The following is a 13,977-nucleotide window of genomic DNA, read 5'->3' as shown; positions in this document are numbered from 1 at the left end:
ATTTATGAACACAGCTGAATTAAATACAGTATGGCCAAAAATTAATCATAATGAACAGCAAATAATCACACATAAATTTGCTGGGAAGGGCTCTTCGATAAGATTATTATCATTGTTGTTATTGTTAATGGTGGTAGTAATAATAGTAGCATTATATTTAGGGCCGGGACTCGATTAAAAAAATTAATATAATTAATTAGAGGCTTTGTAATTAATTAATCGAAATTAATCGCATTTTAATCGCATATAAATATTTGACCTGAGAACAGTGAGAAGTAATTTTTTTTCACATGGATTTATAGTATACCATTGAATAATGACTGAATACATAAGCTTAAGCAACAAAATATTGTTTATTTTTGTTCAACCCAGTCTAGCAGACCAGTGCAATTTTTGCCATGAAGGGTAGCAATAGCATATTTAGAAACAATTTAGAAATAGTACATTTCAGAAATTCAGGAAGCTTATAGGTGCTGGAACTTTCTGTAAAGTGTTTTTTTAAGTAAAACACAATACTGTCAATTACATTCAGAACATTGGAAACCCTGACTATTAGAAAACATCTCTCTGTTGCTTCAGAGGCCATAACATACTAAGTCCAACTCTCAATAACCTTGGCCAAAACAATAAAGAGTTCAACATAAACTGTTGCACCAACAAAATAATACATAGTTCAACATAAAGTGTAAAGTCCACGCTAGCTGCTATATGTTTTGCGTTGAGGTGATACTTGAGGCTCGATGTGTGCTGCGGTGATGTGCGAACGCTAGTTGGTGCTCCAGTATAATCGGTCCCGCCGAAACGCATCCAGTGAGAAACGTTCCGCGGTGCAAAAATACGTTATTAAAAATGCGGGAATTTTGTTTCTGTAATTAATTAATCTTAGTTAACGCGTTATTTTTTGTGTAATTAATTAATCTCAATTAACACGTTAAAGTCCCGGCCCTATTATATTATCAGCATAATTATTAGTAGTATTACATTACAAGTAGGGCTGACCGATATATCGTTATCGTATCTATATCTAGATATGAAAAGCAACGATATAGACGATATAGATTTCCCCTCTTCGCACTCGCCCTGTTTTACGAGTGCCCTTGAATGCACTGCTAAAGCCAGCGCGCACACACTACCAGGGACGTGGGAACTATATTGTGAGAGGGGGGCGGCGTTTCCATGGTGAAGCGTCATTGCTTGTCACGTGACACACTGCAGCAGCAACAGCGCTGAATGAATGATGATCTGCTTTTATATCATTTTTCCTTTTTTATTCAGAATATTCACAAATGTGTTAGTTATGGCATGAAATATCGGATATTTCGATTGTCAAATACATGCAAGTGGAAGTATTGTTGTTTAAACACCTTTATAATGATTGTGTTAGTTGAGCTGCTCGATGGGCGCCGCTGTGTTAGTTTGTGCCGCAGACGCAGTTCAGAGAATTGGATCTGTTGGATTTACACCCTCTATGTTTACAACACGTGAATTCATCCACTTCTCGCGGCGCAGTAGACGAGTTATGAGTTATGAAAAGGACCAATGCAAGCTGAGAGCGACCGGCTTTTGTGGTGGAAATTGGCAGTAATACCCCCACCTTGCGCAGCTGTACCTGAGTGTCCCTGGGACATCAACAGCTGGACATATAGTGAATAAAAAACGCTCTGCTCTGGACTCTGTCCAATGAATTTGTAATGGCCTTATTTTGTGCCTTTTTGTGCATTACAATATGCCTACCTAGTGTCGGTTACGTTCAATAAAAAAAACACACATGGCCTGTTCTCAAGTCCATTTAAAGTTTAATTTTTTGAACAGTTTTTTTAAATGGATTGAATCATTATTAAAAATAATCTTGGAGATTTTTGAATTGCCTAAATCATAAATGAAGCCTGCAGTGATGTTTTTCTTATGTTATGGCACTCCTGTTGCTGTTTGTTATTCTTCACGAAAGTTCATTCAAATAAATAAGAAATATTGCTGACTTGTGCGTTTCCAGTGCTCTCTTTACGTTCGTCCGTTATTTGACATGGAAAATCGATTTTACAATCGATTCAATGAACACTTATGTCTTAAAAATCGAAAATTATTTTTTCACAAAAGTGACAGCACTAGCTCTGAGCGCGCCTGTCTCTGGCCGCCCCCCCAGCCCCCCCTGTTCCAAGGTCTATGCACATTGTACAGAGACAGCGGATAAATTAGAAAGAAAGAAATTAGTGCGCACAGAGCCGTTGTTAACTGAGAAGATGCTCCAAAAAACGCTGAAAATGAAGTGGATTTGCGCATCTTCTCTATTAACAATGGCTCTGTGTAGTAACAGCTGCTCTATGTGAAATCACGCACCTGATGGAATTAACCACTGATTAGAGAACCAGCTTTATTGACGAGATGTGCATAACGATCGGCCGATCGTGATCGGAGCACCCCTATCTATCACTGTTGTGAGCAGTTATGAACCAGGAAGTGTTCACAAACCATGTGACACGATCTGACGCTGTCCGGTTTTGGGATTGTTAGATTGACAAGCCGAAGGTACTATCAGAGTCTGTCTGGGTCAAAGCTCGAGTACACGGAAGCAAACACACAGAGACAGTGCTGGGAGAGGCTATTTATCATAAGATCGCGTAAGTCAGTGGAAAATGAATAGAAATGATGATTCTGAAGAAATACGAAGTAAACATCGGTAAATATATCCATATATCTCCGCGGATATGCGTATTTGGTCTATAAATCCTTATTGATGCTGTTCAGTGAGTCTAGGTGAACACAAATAAACCGCTGCTGACGTGACTGAATATGAATGAGTGGTGAATTTCTATTCAAAATGTGGCATAATACGGATTTGTTATTTTGCAATCCTGACATAAATTACTAAATAACTGTCACTGCAACAATGTCTTATCAAAACATTGGTCAAATATCGAAGCTAGAGTCTTTCAACTTTCAATTGATGCACAGTTTGTCCAGATCAAGTAAGAGTGATATTTAACGTGCTGTGAAAGTGAAACAGTAATAAACTGGGGCTGTCGGCGATGCTTGAGCACAAAGGGATTAAGCTTCAAATGGGCAACATCACCAATATATAAACATTTGGATTTCTCCCGAATGAGAGAGCCCAACCTTACCTTAGGCTTAGCTTTAAATTTTTTTTGTTTGTTTGTTTATAGCTAAGCCAATATTATTATATACTGCAATTATAATTATCCATTATATTTATATATTTTTAATTCTTGTTTTGTTCTGATATTTTTTGTTAAATTTAAAGGATTTGTTGTAAAGTGAAGGGAACTAAAAATATCCTGTTGGTAAATCATAACATTATTAGGCCAGCCATTATTATTTCTAAATGTATGCAACTTATACATGAATTATATATAATATATATATATATATATATATATATATATATATATATATATATATATATATATATATATATATATATATTTATATATATATTAGTGCTGTCAAAATTAGCGCGTTAACGCATTCGATTAATTTGAAATATTTAACGCGTTAAAAAAAAATAACGCAATTAACGCGGTTGCAGTTTTTTTTTTATTTCCAGTTGTGGCCTATGTGTGTTCAACGTGCAAAGAAATATGGATAAGACCAAGGAAGGACTTTTAGACGGAAAGTTTCAGTAGGCCTATAAAACTCTGCCGGATTACTCTTCAGTCTGCCACAAGAAACATTACTCTTCATTCAGTCTGCCACAAGAAACAGCAACATTAAAATCATGAACTCAAATGTCATTGTTTAAAAAAAACGTTAATAAGCTTAAACGAAAATAACAAAATAATTGTGTAGCGGAGTATTTTTTGTACACAGTGCCGCGAACTGTCAATCACTCCTGTGCGCGTGCATCACTGTCCTCCTCGCAGCTGCAGCAACTTGCGCTCTCTCTCTTCATCAAGCTTTAACACAAAAAGGGGACAAAAAGATCATATTGTCTTTGTGCATAGGCTATAGATTAATTAGATAAATGAATATCTAAATTTGTGCCTTGCCGTCTACGGTATTTTTTTAGAACTTAGAAAAAAGATGCTGCAGCCAATGAGCAGCCAGCGGGGGCTGCAGGACGACTCAACCTCCGCAGACAGTTTTTAATGTTTATCAGACAATAAATACTCAAGATTTTGCTTTAGTATAACTCACAACGAGTTTCACACACCTTCTCCGGCCACGTTGAGTTGTTGACACTTCACATTGGGAAAAGCGACACATGCGCTATTCACTTGTATAACTTAAGGGTGAATGGGTAATGTAGTTTCTGCTCTGGGTGGGATGAATTAGGAAGCTTGCATTGTGAAGGGCGCTCTGAAAATCGGCAGTGCAGGTAAAAGATTAAAACCTCTATTAAAACAGATGTCCAAATGAGCGTACCGTTACGCTACAAGCACGTTCTGGGCGCACGGAGAGGTGGCGGTACGCTCAAGAGCTATATTTGGAAGTGGCGGTACTGAGTACTGGTGCATACTGGCCCACTTAAAGCACTGGCAATGACTATACTTTGGAATTTTTTTGCAGTCCACTTAGAATTCAACATGGAAATCATTTTTGTTTTTTATTGGCATTGATTGTTTTGAAATTCAAATGGTACTTACATGCCTGTGTTTTTATTTCTGTAATAAATATGGCTTTCAAGCCAACAGTTAATTTGGAGGATATTGATGGTTTATTGCAGGTATGTTGTTTACATGAGAAAATCTGTGTTACAAGTTAAACAAAAATTCCAATAAACAATCATATTTTGAATTTAAATAGTTTCTTTGTCTTGAGTTTACATTAATTATTTACATTTTACATTTACATATCCAAAAAGTTTCAGTCTTTTAATTGCGATTAATCGCGATTAATCGCGATTAATTTTAAAAAATTTTGCGATTAATTAGTTAATTTTTTTTAATCGATTGACAGCACTAATATATATATATATATATATATATATATATATATATATATATATATATATATATATAATAAATAAAAAAACATGCAGCAAATGAAATTAGGTGATTCATCAGTTTAAATGCAACCTGTACACGACTCATATATTTTTTCCTCTAACAAACTAAATTTTTTTTAGCGTGTTTAAAAAAAAAAAGGAAATAAAACATGCAGCAAATGAAAATAGGCGATTAATCCATTAAAATTTGTTACTCTGGGTTAACAGTAATTATAATTATTATATACTTTAGAACAGAGCCTGGGCCTAATCTAGGCTATCCAGGGTGGTGGTGTTTTTTTTTTTTTTTTTTTTTTCATTGCATCTGAAAATGACTTGCGTGCTCTGGTGCAGATCTGCCTCTCGGGTTGCTCAACTGTGGATGATTTTAAAATGTTCGATATAAAGGTTGCTGTCCCATTTTACACAGGAATTGTTCATTTAAAAAAATCTAATTATATAGTTAGTTCTAATTATATTGTTAAACCAAGTTCATTTAGGCTATTTAACATGCACTGTGTCATTTTACACTTTTTAACTGCTTGAGATTTTAAAGTTAGTTTAAGTTAAATTTAAAAAAAGGTTTTAATTGCTTAAATTATTTCTATGAATTAATAATATGTTATGTTTATTCTTGTAGAAAATAAGTGTTTATTCTTTGAGAAAATAAGGGGAAAAATAAGGGACGATCCAAATATTTGTTTTGCTTCAACTATTTATATAGGCTACAATTATTCAAAAATAAATAATAAATAATAATAAAATAATGTAATTAAAAAATACCATCGGCCTGAGTAAATTTGACCATAATAGAATTGTGACTTTAAAGATTATTGATTTACGAGGTGAAAATACTGTGAAATTACAAATGGCAAGGATTTTAGAGCATAACAACTGAAGGTTTATGAAACGTTAGCCAATAAAGCATTTTTTTAAACAATGGAACTGAAAGTTGTGAACTAAAATATTATTTCAATCATACAGCATGTGAATAAATAAAATGTATACTTTTCATAACATTTCATTATTCATAAAATGCTTAAAGTTTCTGGTGTTTTGATTTGTACTTCAATATAATGAGCTCCAAGTTTAAGAATAGCCCTAGACTAGGTTCTCTCTCTCACTCTAACTCACTTTAACTCTCTATTTAACAGCATTAGCTCAATGAAATATGTCTTCCTTCAGGTAGAATGAATGTTTTCCTGCCTTGCTAAATGTTGGTCTCGTGATCAATAAGTTGTATTCGCCTCAATCTGATTTACAGTTTTTTTCGGACTATAAGTCGCACCTGAGTACAAGTCGGAAAATACGGTAGTAAAGTTAAACCGGTGAAGCTGCACCAGTTAGCGGAGTCCAATGCGCTGTGAGGCGGGAGCAGCTGCAGAGGATTCCCGCTTGGTCTTAAAGCCTTCCGCAAAAATGTACTATCACAAATAACAATGATTTTCGTAAAGATAAAATAAAATCAATTGATAATTTTTTAATTATCATTATGGTCTTGTGAAAATAATATTATGGGCTTTGAGAAAATAATGAATACAAAGAGCAGTTCTGATGAGTGCTCAGTAACAGTAATGTTTCATCTCAGTAACACACTGTTCCTTATGGCCAAAAAACAGACCGAATTCAGTTCAGCTGGAGGTTTTTTTTTTTTTTTTTTTTTTAAGGGTAGTTATGTATGGCTTGTGGGGGTCGAGATAAAGGTGTGAATCTCTTGCTCTTTCATATGGACAGTTTCTTATGAGGGTTTCAAACTTGCTGAGCAGGTTTAGGACTCGTTGTGGTCTGCCCCCACATAAGATTTTTGTAGTTCTAGTCGTTCATTTGTTATATTCAACTAATCAGAGGTTTAATTGAATATGCAACATTCACAGATTACACAATGCTTTCATTTTCCTTTAAAAGACATTTCAAGCTTTCTGCAGATATATTTTTAATGTGTGTGAGACATCACAATTTTAAGTAAATTCATTATCAGGAAAAAATTAAGGTGATGAGAAGGCGCCTCCCTGTTATTAATGCGCATTAACCATTTTTGCACAAACACTTGAATACGAATTCAAATTTGCATATGCATTAGAACGTAAATTATTTTTTTTTTACATGCAATTATCCAAAATAAAACCAAACAAGGTTTGTAATGAAGATAAATCAAATAAGAATAAATGCTGCACATCCAGGATCACACCCTCAGTGCAAATCTTGCACATATTTTACACAACTGCATTTAAATGCAGCTGCATTTTTTTTATTATTAAACTAAGTATGAGTATGAGCGGAGTGGAGTGATTCTGACTGGAGCGAGGAGAGGATATTAAGAGTCTGAGCTTCGTGGTTTTCACTCGCTCCAAGCACACTCTATCATGAGTACAATTCATGCCAACACCCCAACAACTCTCGCATCCTGCCAGTTTTAATCTACAGAGCTCTTAACGCCAAGAGAATAGTTAGATGCATGATGGGCTAGTAGTCTATTAACAAATAAAATAATTATAATAAAATAAAATAAAAGTCTTTCCAACATTAAGGTAATAACATTACTGGGTTTTTTTTTATCATCTTAATTTTTTCATAAATTTGACTTGGTAAATGAATTATAAAGAACTATACTAAAACTTGTTTTGAAAAATTTGTCATTTAAATATTGATTTTAAAATCGATTTAAATCATAGATCTGATTTTTTTCTGGAAAAAAAAAAAAAAAAAAAAATCGGGAATTTTTTTTTTGTAGGCCATATACTATCGCCCAGCACTAAAGGCAAGTAAAGAAGGCTCCCATTAAAATCACTTAAGTTGTCAATTAATAAAGCCCTTTTTTACATCGTGTGCATTTTGTTGATTATTATGAGAGAACTTGAGTTTATTTGTGAGGACGTTTTATTATTCCATCCACTCTTTAGAGTTTCAAAGATTTAGCTAAATCGTTCAGGTTTAATTTATTAGTTTCTTGTTTTAGGCTTATTAGGCCTAAATAATGCTTCACCGTTTTACTAAAAATAAATAAAACAATTTCTTGATCAGTTTACAGACAAATGTCTTTTTCCCAAGAAGTTATCTGTCAAAATTAAGGAAAGGTAACGAATAACAAAAATGCATGTTGTTTTATTAAAGGAATGTTTTAAATATAAATTAAAATATAGGCTTAATATATGAAAATATTGACATTTTGTATATTAATCCATGTAGCCTACCAGCCTAAAATAGGCTACCACTTTCAATGCTCCGATGCAAAGTAAACCACAATTCATTTTGAATAATATAACACAATTCATATAATATAAATAATACTGCAATAAAACTTTTAAATGCATCAAATCTAAAATATGGTTTAATACCATGTAGCTTAGAGAAAATAAAAGCACAGGCTCAGGCATAGGCTTGACGTTTATCCTGCTTGAATTCATTCTAAGAAATGCACATAACTTCATAAGTACCAAACTTTCATTTGTGAATATTAAATATATTAAATATTTTAACTATAGTGTTTTTCTTTGATTTTCCGTGACTGAAGCCATCAAATTTAACACATCAGCGAGACAAAACGGACGTCTATTTCCGAAAATGTGCTTTTATGCGCTTGTTTGATAACTCAGTGATCAAAAGCTGCAAATGCACTTTACATACGCAGTGGTGGCGGTACCCGCGGTGGTAAAAGGGGCGTTTTGGATGTCCACTTACTGTAGATACATCATTATTTTTATTTATCTTTACTAATAGTACACATATAATCACTGTGCTATCATCACTTAAAAACTGGACAAGAATCAAAAAGTCAAAACTGACCTCAGGTGGACTTCAGAGCGAGCACAGCCACTTGGGTTAACGGGCAGATCTTCCTCCTGACTGGCCTGCTTGTGGAAGCGGAAGGTGTGGCGATGGCAGCGATTGGCCCCCTGGAGCTGTTCCACCAGGTAGACTACAGCATCATGCAGCATTCCCATCACACGCGCACCACTCATCCCAGAAAAAGCGAGCTGCCTCAGTCCAGCAACAGCACGGGCCTCCTGAACTCCCTCGATAACAGCGGCCCAAGCAACTGTGAACAATTTTTTGGTTCATAAATGCATTTAAAAATGTAAAAACACTACACTTTACATGCACACTTAACATATTAAGGCCTTTAGCCTGCCAATAGCAAGAAAATAAAAAAATGGCCATGCATTTTGCATAATTCCTATAAAAATTAAATAAATAAAACTGATTAAATATAATAACTAAACACACACACACACACATATACATATGTGACCCTAGACGATATAAACAGTCTTAAGTTGCTGGGGTATATTTGTAGCAATAGCCAAAAAAGATTGTATGTAACAATCATGTTCAATGAAGATGTTTTTTAAACTTCCTAAAGTAAATATATCAAAACTTAATTTTTGATTAGTAATATGCATTGCTAAGAATGTCATCTGGATTTTCTCAGTATTTAGATTTCTTTGCACCCTCAGATTCCAGACCTTTAAATAGCTGTAACTTGGCCAAATTTCTTCACCGTCACAACCCTTACATATATATATATATATATATATATATACATATACATACATATATATATATGTATATATATATGTATATATATATATATATAAATATGCATATATATATGTATGTATATATATATATATATATATATATATACATACACATATATATACATATATATATATACATATATATATATATATATATATATATATACATATATATATATATATATATATATATATATATATATATATATACACATATATATATATACATTCATACATACATACATACATATAAATATATATATATATATATATATATATATATATATATATATATATATATATATATATATAATTTATTAATTTAAATTTTAATTTATGCATTTAGCAGATGCTTTTATCCCAAAGTGACTTATTAGCATTCAGGCTAACATTTTTTTCCCTAACATATATATATTCATACCGAAAGTAAATCATACTTTTACACTTTTAACATTTTTCCAACCACAGTCTCCTACCCTCAATACTGTGTGCTTCTACCATGAAGCCATCATCACTAGTGATCTCAAAGCATAGGTAGGGTTGGTCTCGGCTGGGAGGGCTATGCTCTTCCCCATCTGATGGAAGCATCTCATCATCTGAACAAGACAGTATCCCTAAAAGAAAAGAGTCTTATTGTTCAATCCAATGAAACATCTAAAAGTGAGCAAAACAATAATAATAATAATAAAAAAAGTAATAATACCTGAGTATTTGTTCCAGTCAGGCAGTGGATTCCGGTTAGCAGGATCCCATGTTGTTGGTTTGTTGCTGTCTCCACCACGAGGCAATGAAAGACGATCCCAAGGCCCAGGCCTAAAATTAAATAAATGATACGCCACATTACGTACCAGTGGTTTAATCATGCCACTGCATAAATGCATGACTTATTCTTTCCGTTACAATGTCACCACTTGAACATCCTTCAATGAAAAGGGTGGAAAAAACTACCCACATAAAAAAAGTTGTTATTATTAATATGAATGTATTTAGTATTCTATCTTTGACATATTACACAGACATTTGGGATGGTCAACTGCATATGAACTGAATTTACTGTTTGATAAGCCAAAAATACAGGTAGGTCCTGCTCAAGTTTGACAAAACGATTTTTCTAAACTGAAATAAAATATTACAAGTATTTTAGTAGTACAGGACAGGATTTAAAATGCTGCCAGTAACTTTATAATCTTGAAGGTGACATTTATGTATTATTACTTAATAATTAATTTTAAAATGTTTTAAAAGGCAAAAATAATACTTATACTTAAATGTCTTTAGTGAAATCTAAAAAATGTCTTTTTCCATTTAAAGGCTCACCTTGCACTCTCTGAGTCACTACTTCGCTCTTCATTCAGCTTGTCTAAGTCCAGAATTCCTTTGAAGCTTGGAGTTTTAATGCGAACTCCATACCTGCAATTGAAAAAGGAACAGATGAATAATCCATGTAGAGTTTGAAAGCAAAGTAAAACATACAGAAATTTGAGTCAGTTCTTATTGGTTCCATTCACCTTGCTGATACCGAGTTTGACTTGCGTGGTTCTTCCAATCCACTAGGGTGGTCAAGGTCTAAAAAGTCAGATTTTGATTTCTTGGTGGCGATACGGTCAGATAAAGAGGACACTCTTTTCATTCTAACCTGTTTTGGTCGAGGTGCTGCTTCTGGTGTTGCTGGTGGGGAAGCCTTTATCTCGGATTCAACAAGGAGTCCTTCCGGTAAAACTATTGAACTTGTTGACTGAGTTCGCCCAACAACGGTACTGTTACGAGGTGATGAGGTAATTAGGGAAACTGTCTTGTTGGGATCATAGTATCCAGCCATAGCTTGGTTAATGATAGCTTGGGCACTTTCAGCTTGATTTGATGTATCTGAGGAGGTTGTTTTTTGACTCGTAGACTGTTTGCTAGAGGGACCGTGTGTGCTTGCAGACTTTGTCCTTCTAGGTGTGGAAGACTCCTTATTTCGTGGTTTTTTCACTCTATCTCCACAAGCTTTGGCATTCCGACGTGACTTTTTAACATCTGCTGGTAGTGAAACCTCTCCGTTAGTACTAGTGGTAAGTAACTGGGTAATAGTGTTGGAGGTCTGTACCAGTGGAGTTACAATTTGGGGGATTTGGGTCGGAATGGTGACACCTGCAACTGGGGGCAGGTTCCCAGCTGCTGCAAGTGTTGTGGACAAGGCATTGCTTTGCAGGAGGCTGGCGATTTGAGTAACACAGTTATATGAAGGGGAATTTGGAGTCGGCAGTTGGAAAGTGTTGCTTTCTGGGTTTTTGACAAATATTTGACCAAGACGATTAACAAGTAAAACATGTGGTGTAGGATCCACATTAGGTCCACCAACCTCCTTTACCGTAAGAATAGCATGACCTGGTAATGCTTGAGTAACCAACTGTTGTTGAGGTTCAATTGCTGATCTGGGGGTTGAAAAATTTATGAAAATTGTTCGACCCAGGGCAGTTTCTCTTTGCATAGGTGTGGTGTTGTACCCATTGATGACACCTGTAGCAGAGGCTGGGTGAATGGCAGAAGGCATTGCTTGGCACTGAGCTGATGGTTGAGAAGTTACAGAGGAGGAAATCATGCCAACAATTGTAGAGCTGATGGGCTGCGGGTAAGTGGGATGCAATGGGACAGACACTGTACCCGAAACTGGCCCATAAGTCCCAAGAGGTACACCGGTGGATGATGGCACAGACAGCATTGACTTTGTAGGAACACGTGGCATTGCCCCTCCAGGAACTGAAGGGGCGGGATGCCTTGGTTCAGCAGGTGGGTGTAATTTGGTTCTGAAACTCTCTACGGGTGGCAAGACTGTCTTACCTTCAGGAGTTTGGACAGGGTACAAAGAAATATTTGCAGATAGTGCCTGATTTGGGAATGTTGCAAAAGAAACTTGTGTAGAGGAATCAGAAAATGTAGATTTGGTTACCACAGTGGAAGGAACAGGATTTTGTTGCTGTGGAATCTGAATTCCATTAACTTCCATTAAGTCAAGAGAATCTTCTTGCAAGTGGTTTTGGTAAACTGTTGAGCCATCCATTGACGACACAAAGTGGCCACTACTAGGATCCAAGTACAATTCTTTGGAGTCTTGTGGTTCATTTGGAGAATCTTGGACTGGGACCAACTCTGTGAAATGTGTACTGGGTGAAAGAGATTCACAACTCTCAAGAATTAAGGGTTCAATCATTAAATGAGGGCTTTGGTAATCATTACCATATGTAGAAAATGCATTGTTTGAAGGCTTTTGTACTACAACATTTGCCAATGGGTCTTGGCTTGACTGCAATGTTTTGATAACACCAAAACAATCTTGATCAGCAACAGTCTCCAAGTTGGGCACAGGTTCTAACCGAATTGAAGAAAAATCAGAAACAGGACTTGGAAATGCCAAACACAGACCATTGCTAGCTGTCTGTTCATGAGGCACAGTGTTGAATGATTTGTGTGTTTTTGGGGCTTGTTTTGACAATTTCCCACCCTGGTTTTCATTATTAGCCACACTTGTATCACTATCTATCCCATCATCCACACCATCAAGTTGTGAAATCTGCCTTAAAGATGGAGATGTAGATGTCTGAGAGGCATCCCTTTGAGCCTTGCAAGTAACCACTGTGCGAGTGAAGTTGAAGTAGTTTTCCATGTCCTCATCAGAAGAACTATTACCCCAGTCTTCCTGACAAGGATTAACAGTACAAGACAATCTTTGGGTAGACATTTTGGACTTCTCTTCATCTGGCTCCAAGAAGTCTTCCTGGTTGTCTTCACCTTCAACTACAATTTGGCCACTGCAGTTCATCGCTACACCTTCATTAAGCTCAGTTTCTTCAATTTCAAGCTCAGTTCTTAGCTCAGGTGCCACAGTCAGGTCTGCCTCTAAGTGGATGGATGTAAAAGGGAAATCCCTGTCACTGCCTAGATTATTACCTTTTTGTGTACCCAAAGGGTCTCCTACTGACAAGGCACCATTTTCTCCTGGATGCTCCTGTGGTGATGCTATAAAATGGTGTGGAATTTTAACAGAGTCTATCTGATTAAAATCAAAAGGTTTTGGTCTTGTGGAGAGGTGGGTGGGAGTGGTGATAGATCGGTTGGTGCACGGGGTGCTGCCAATGCCACCTTGCCTTGTGGACTGTGAAAACAGTCCTGAGGTAGAATGAGGCATCAATATCCCAGAACCCCGGACAAAGGAAGCACTTCGACTGACAGGACGAGCTGATGAAGAGGTCAGCTGGTTTTCAGTAGCACCAACGGGGAAACCTGGGGAGGTAGACTGGGAGGATTTAGGGTGGTGGGAACCACCTGCTCTAGAAGCAATTGGGCCTGCAGGGGATCCAAGAGTAGGGGAGGCCATGTGACTGCGAGTACCGCTATTCTGTGTGTGTGGGCTATGCCGTCGTGGCCTTCGAGTGTCTTCCAAATCACTAATAGTCAGGATGTGGTGAGGTTTGGATGGGGCTGCTCCTGGGTAAAAAAAAAAAACATGATCAAAAT

The 13,977-nt window shown here is 36.0% G+C and overlaps 1 protein-coding gene across 1 annotated transcript in view; it reads right to left on the bottom strand.

Moving 5' to 3' along the window:
• kmt2bb (lysine (K)-specific methyltransferase 2Bb) overlaps positions 1 to 13,977 on the bottom strand; it is a 47,387-nt gene that overhangs the window by 4,519 nt on the left and 28,891 nt on the right. The window contains exons 29-33 of the mRNA XM_052577296.1: positions 10,989 to 13,947; positions 10,798 to 10,890; positions 10,184 to 10,293; positions 9,957 to 10,094; positions 8,726 to 8,978 (exon numbers count right to left, since the gene is read on the bottom strand). Of these exons, the coding sequence (XP_052433256.1) occupies positions 8,726 to 8,978; positions 9,957 to 10,094; positions 10,184 to 10,293; positions 10,798 to 10,890; positions 10,989 to 13,947 (3,553 nt within the window). The remainder of the gene's footprint in view (positions 1 to 8,725; positions 8,979 to 9,956; positions 10,095 to 10,183; positions 10,294 to 10,797; positions 10,891 to 10,988; positions 13,948 to 13,977) is intronic.

Source organism: Carassius gibelio, chromosome B15, assembly GCF_023724105.1.
Source record: "Carassius gibelio isolate Cgi1373 ecotype wild population from Czech Republic chromosome B15, carGib1.2-hapl.c, whole genome shotgun sequence".
NCBI classification, from domain to species: domain Eukaryota; kingdom Metazoa; phylum Chordata; class Actinopteri; order Cypriniformes; family Cyprinidae; genus Carassius; species Carassius gibelio.
Note: the sequence above shows the minus strand (reverse complement) of the source record. Positions and strands in the feature narration are given on the sequence as shown.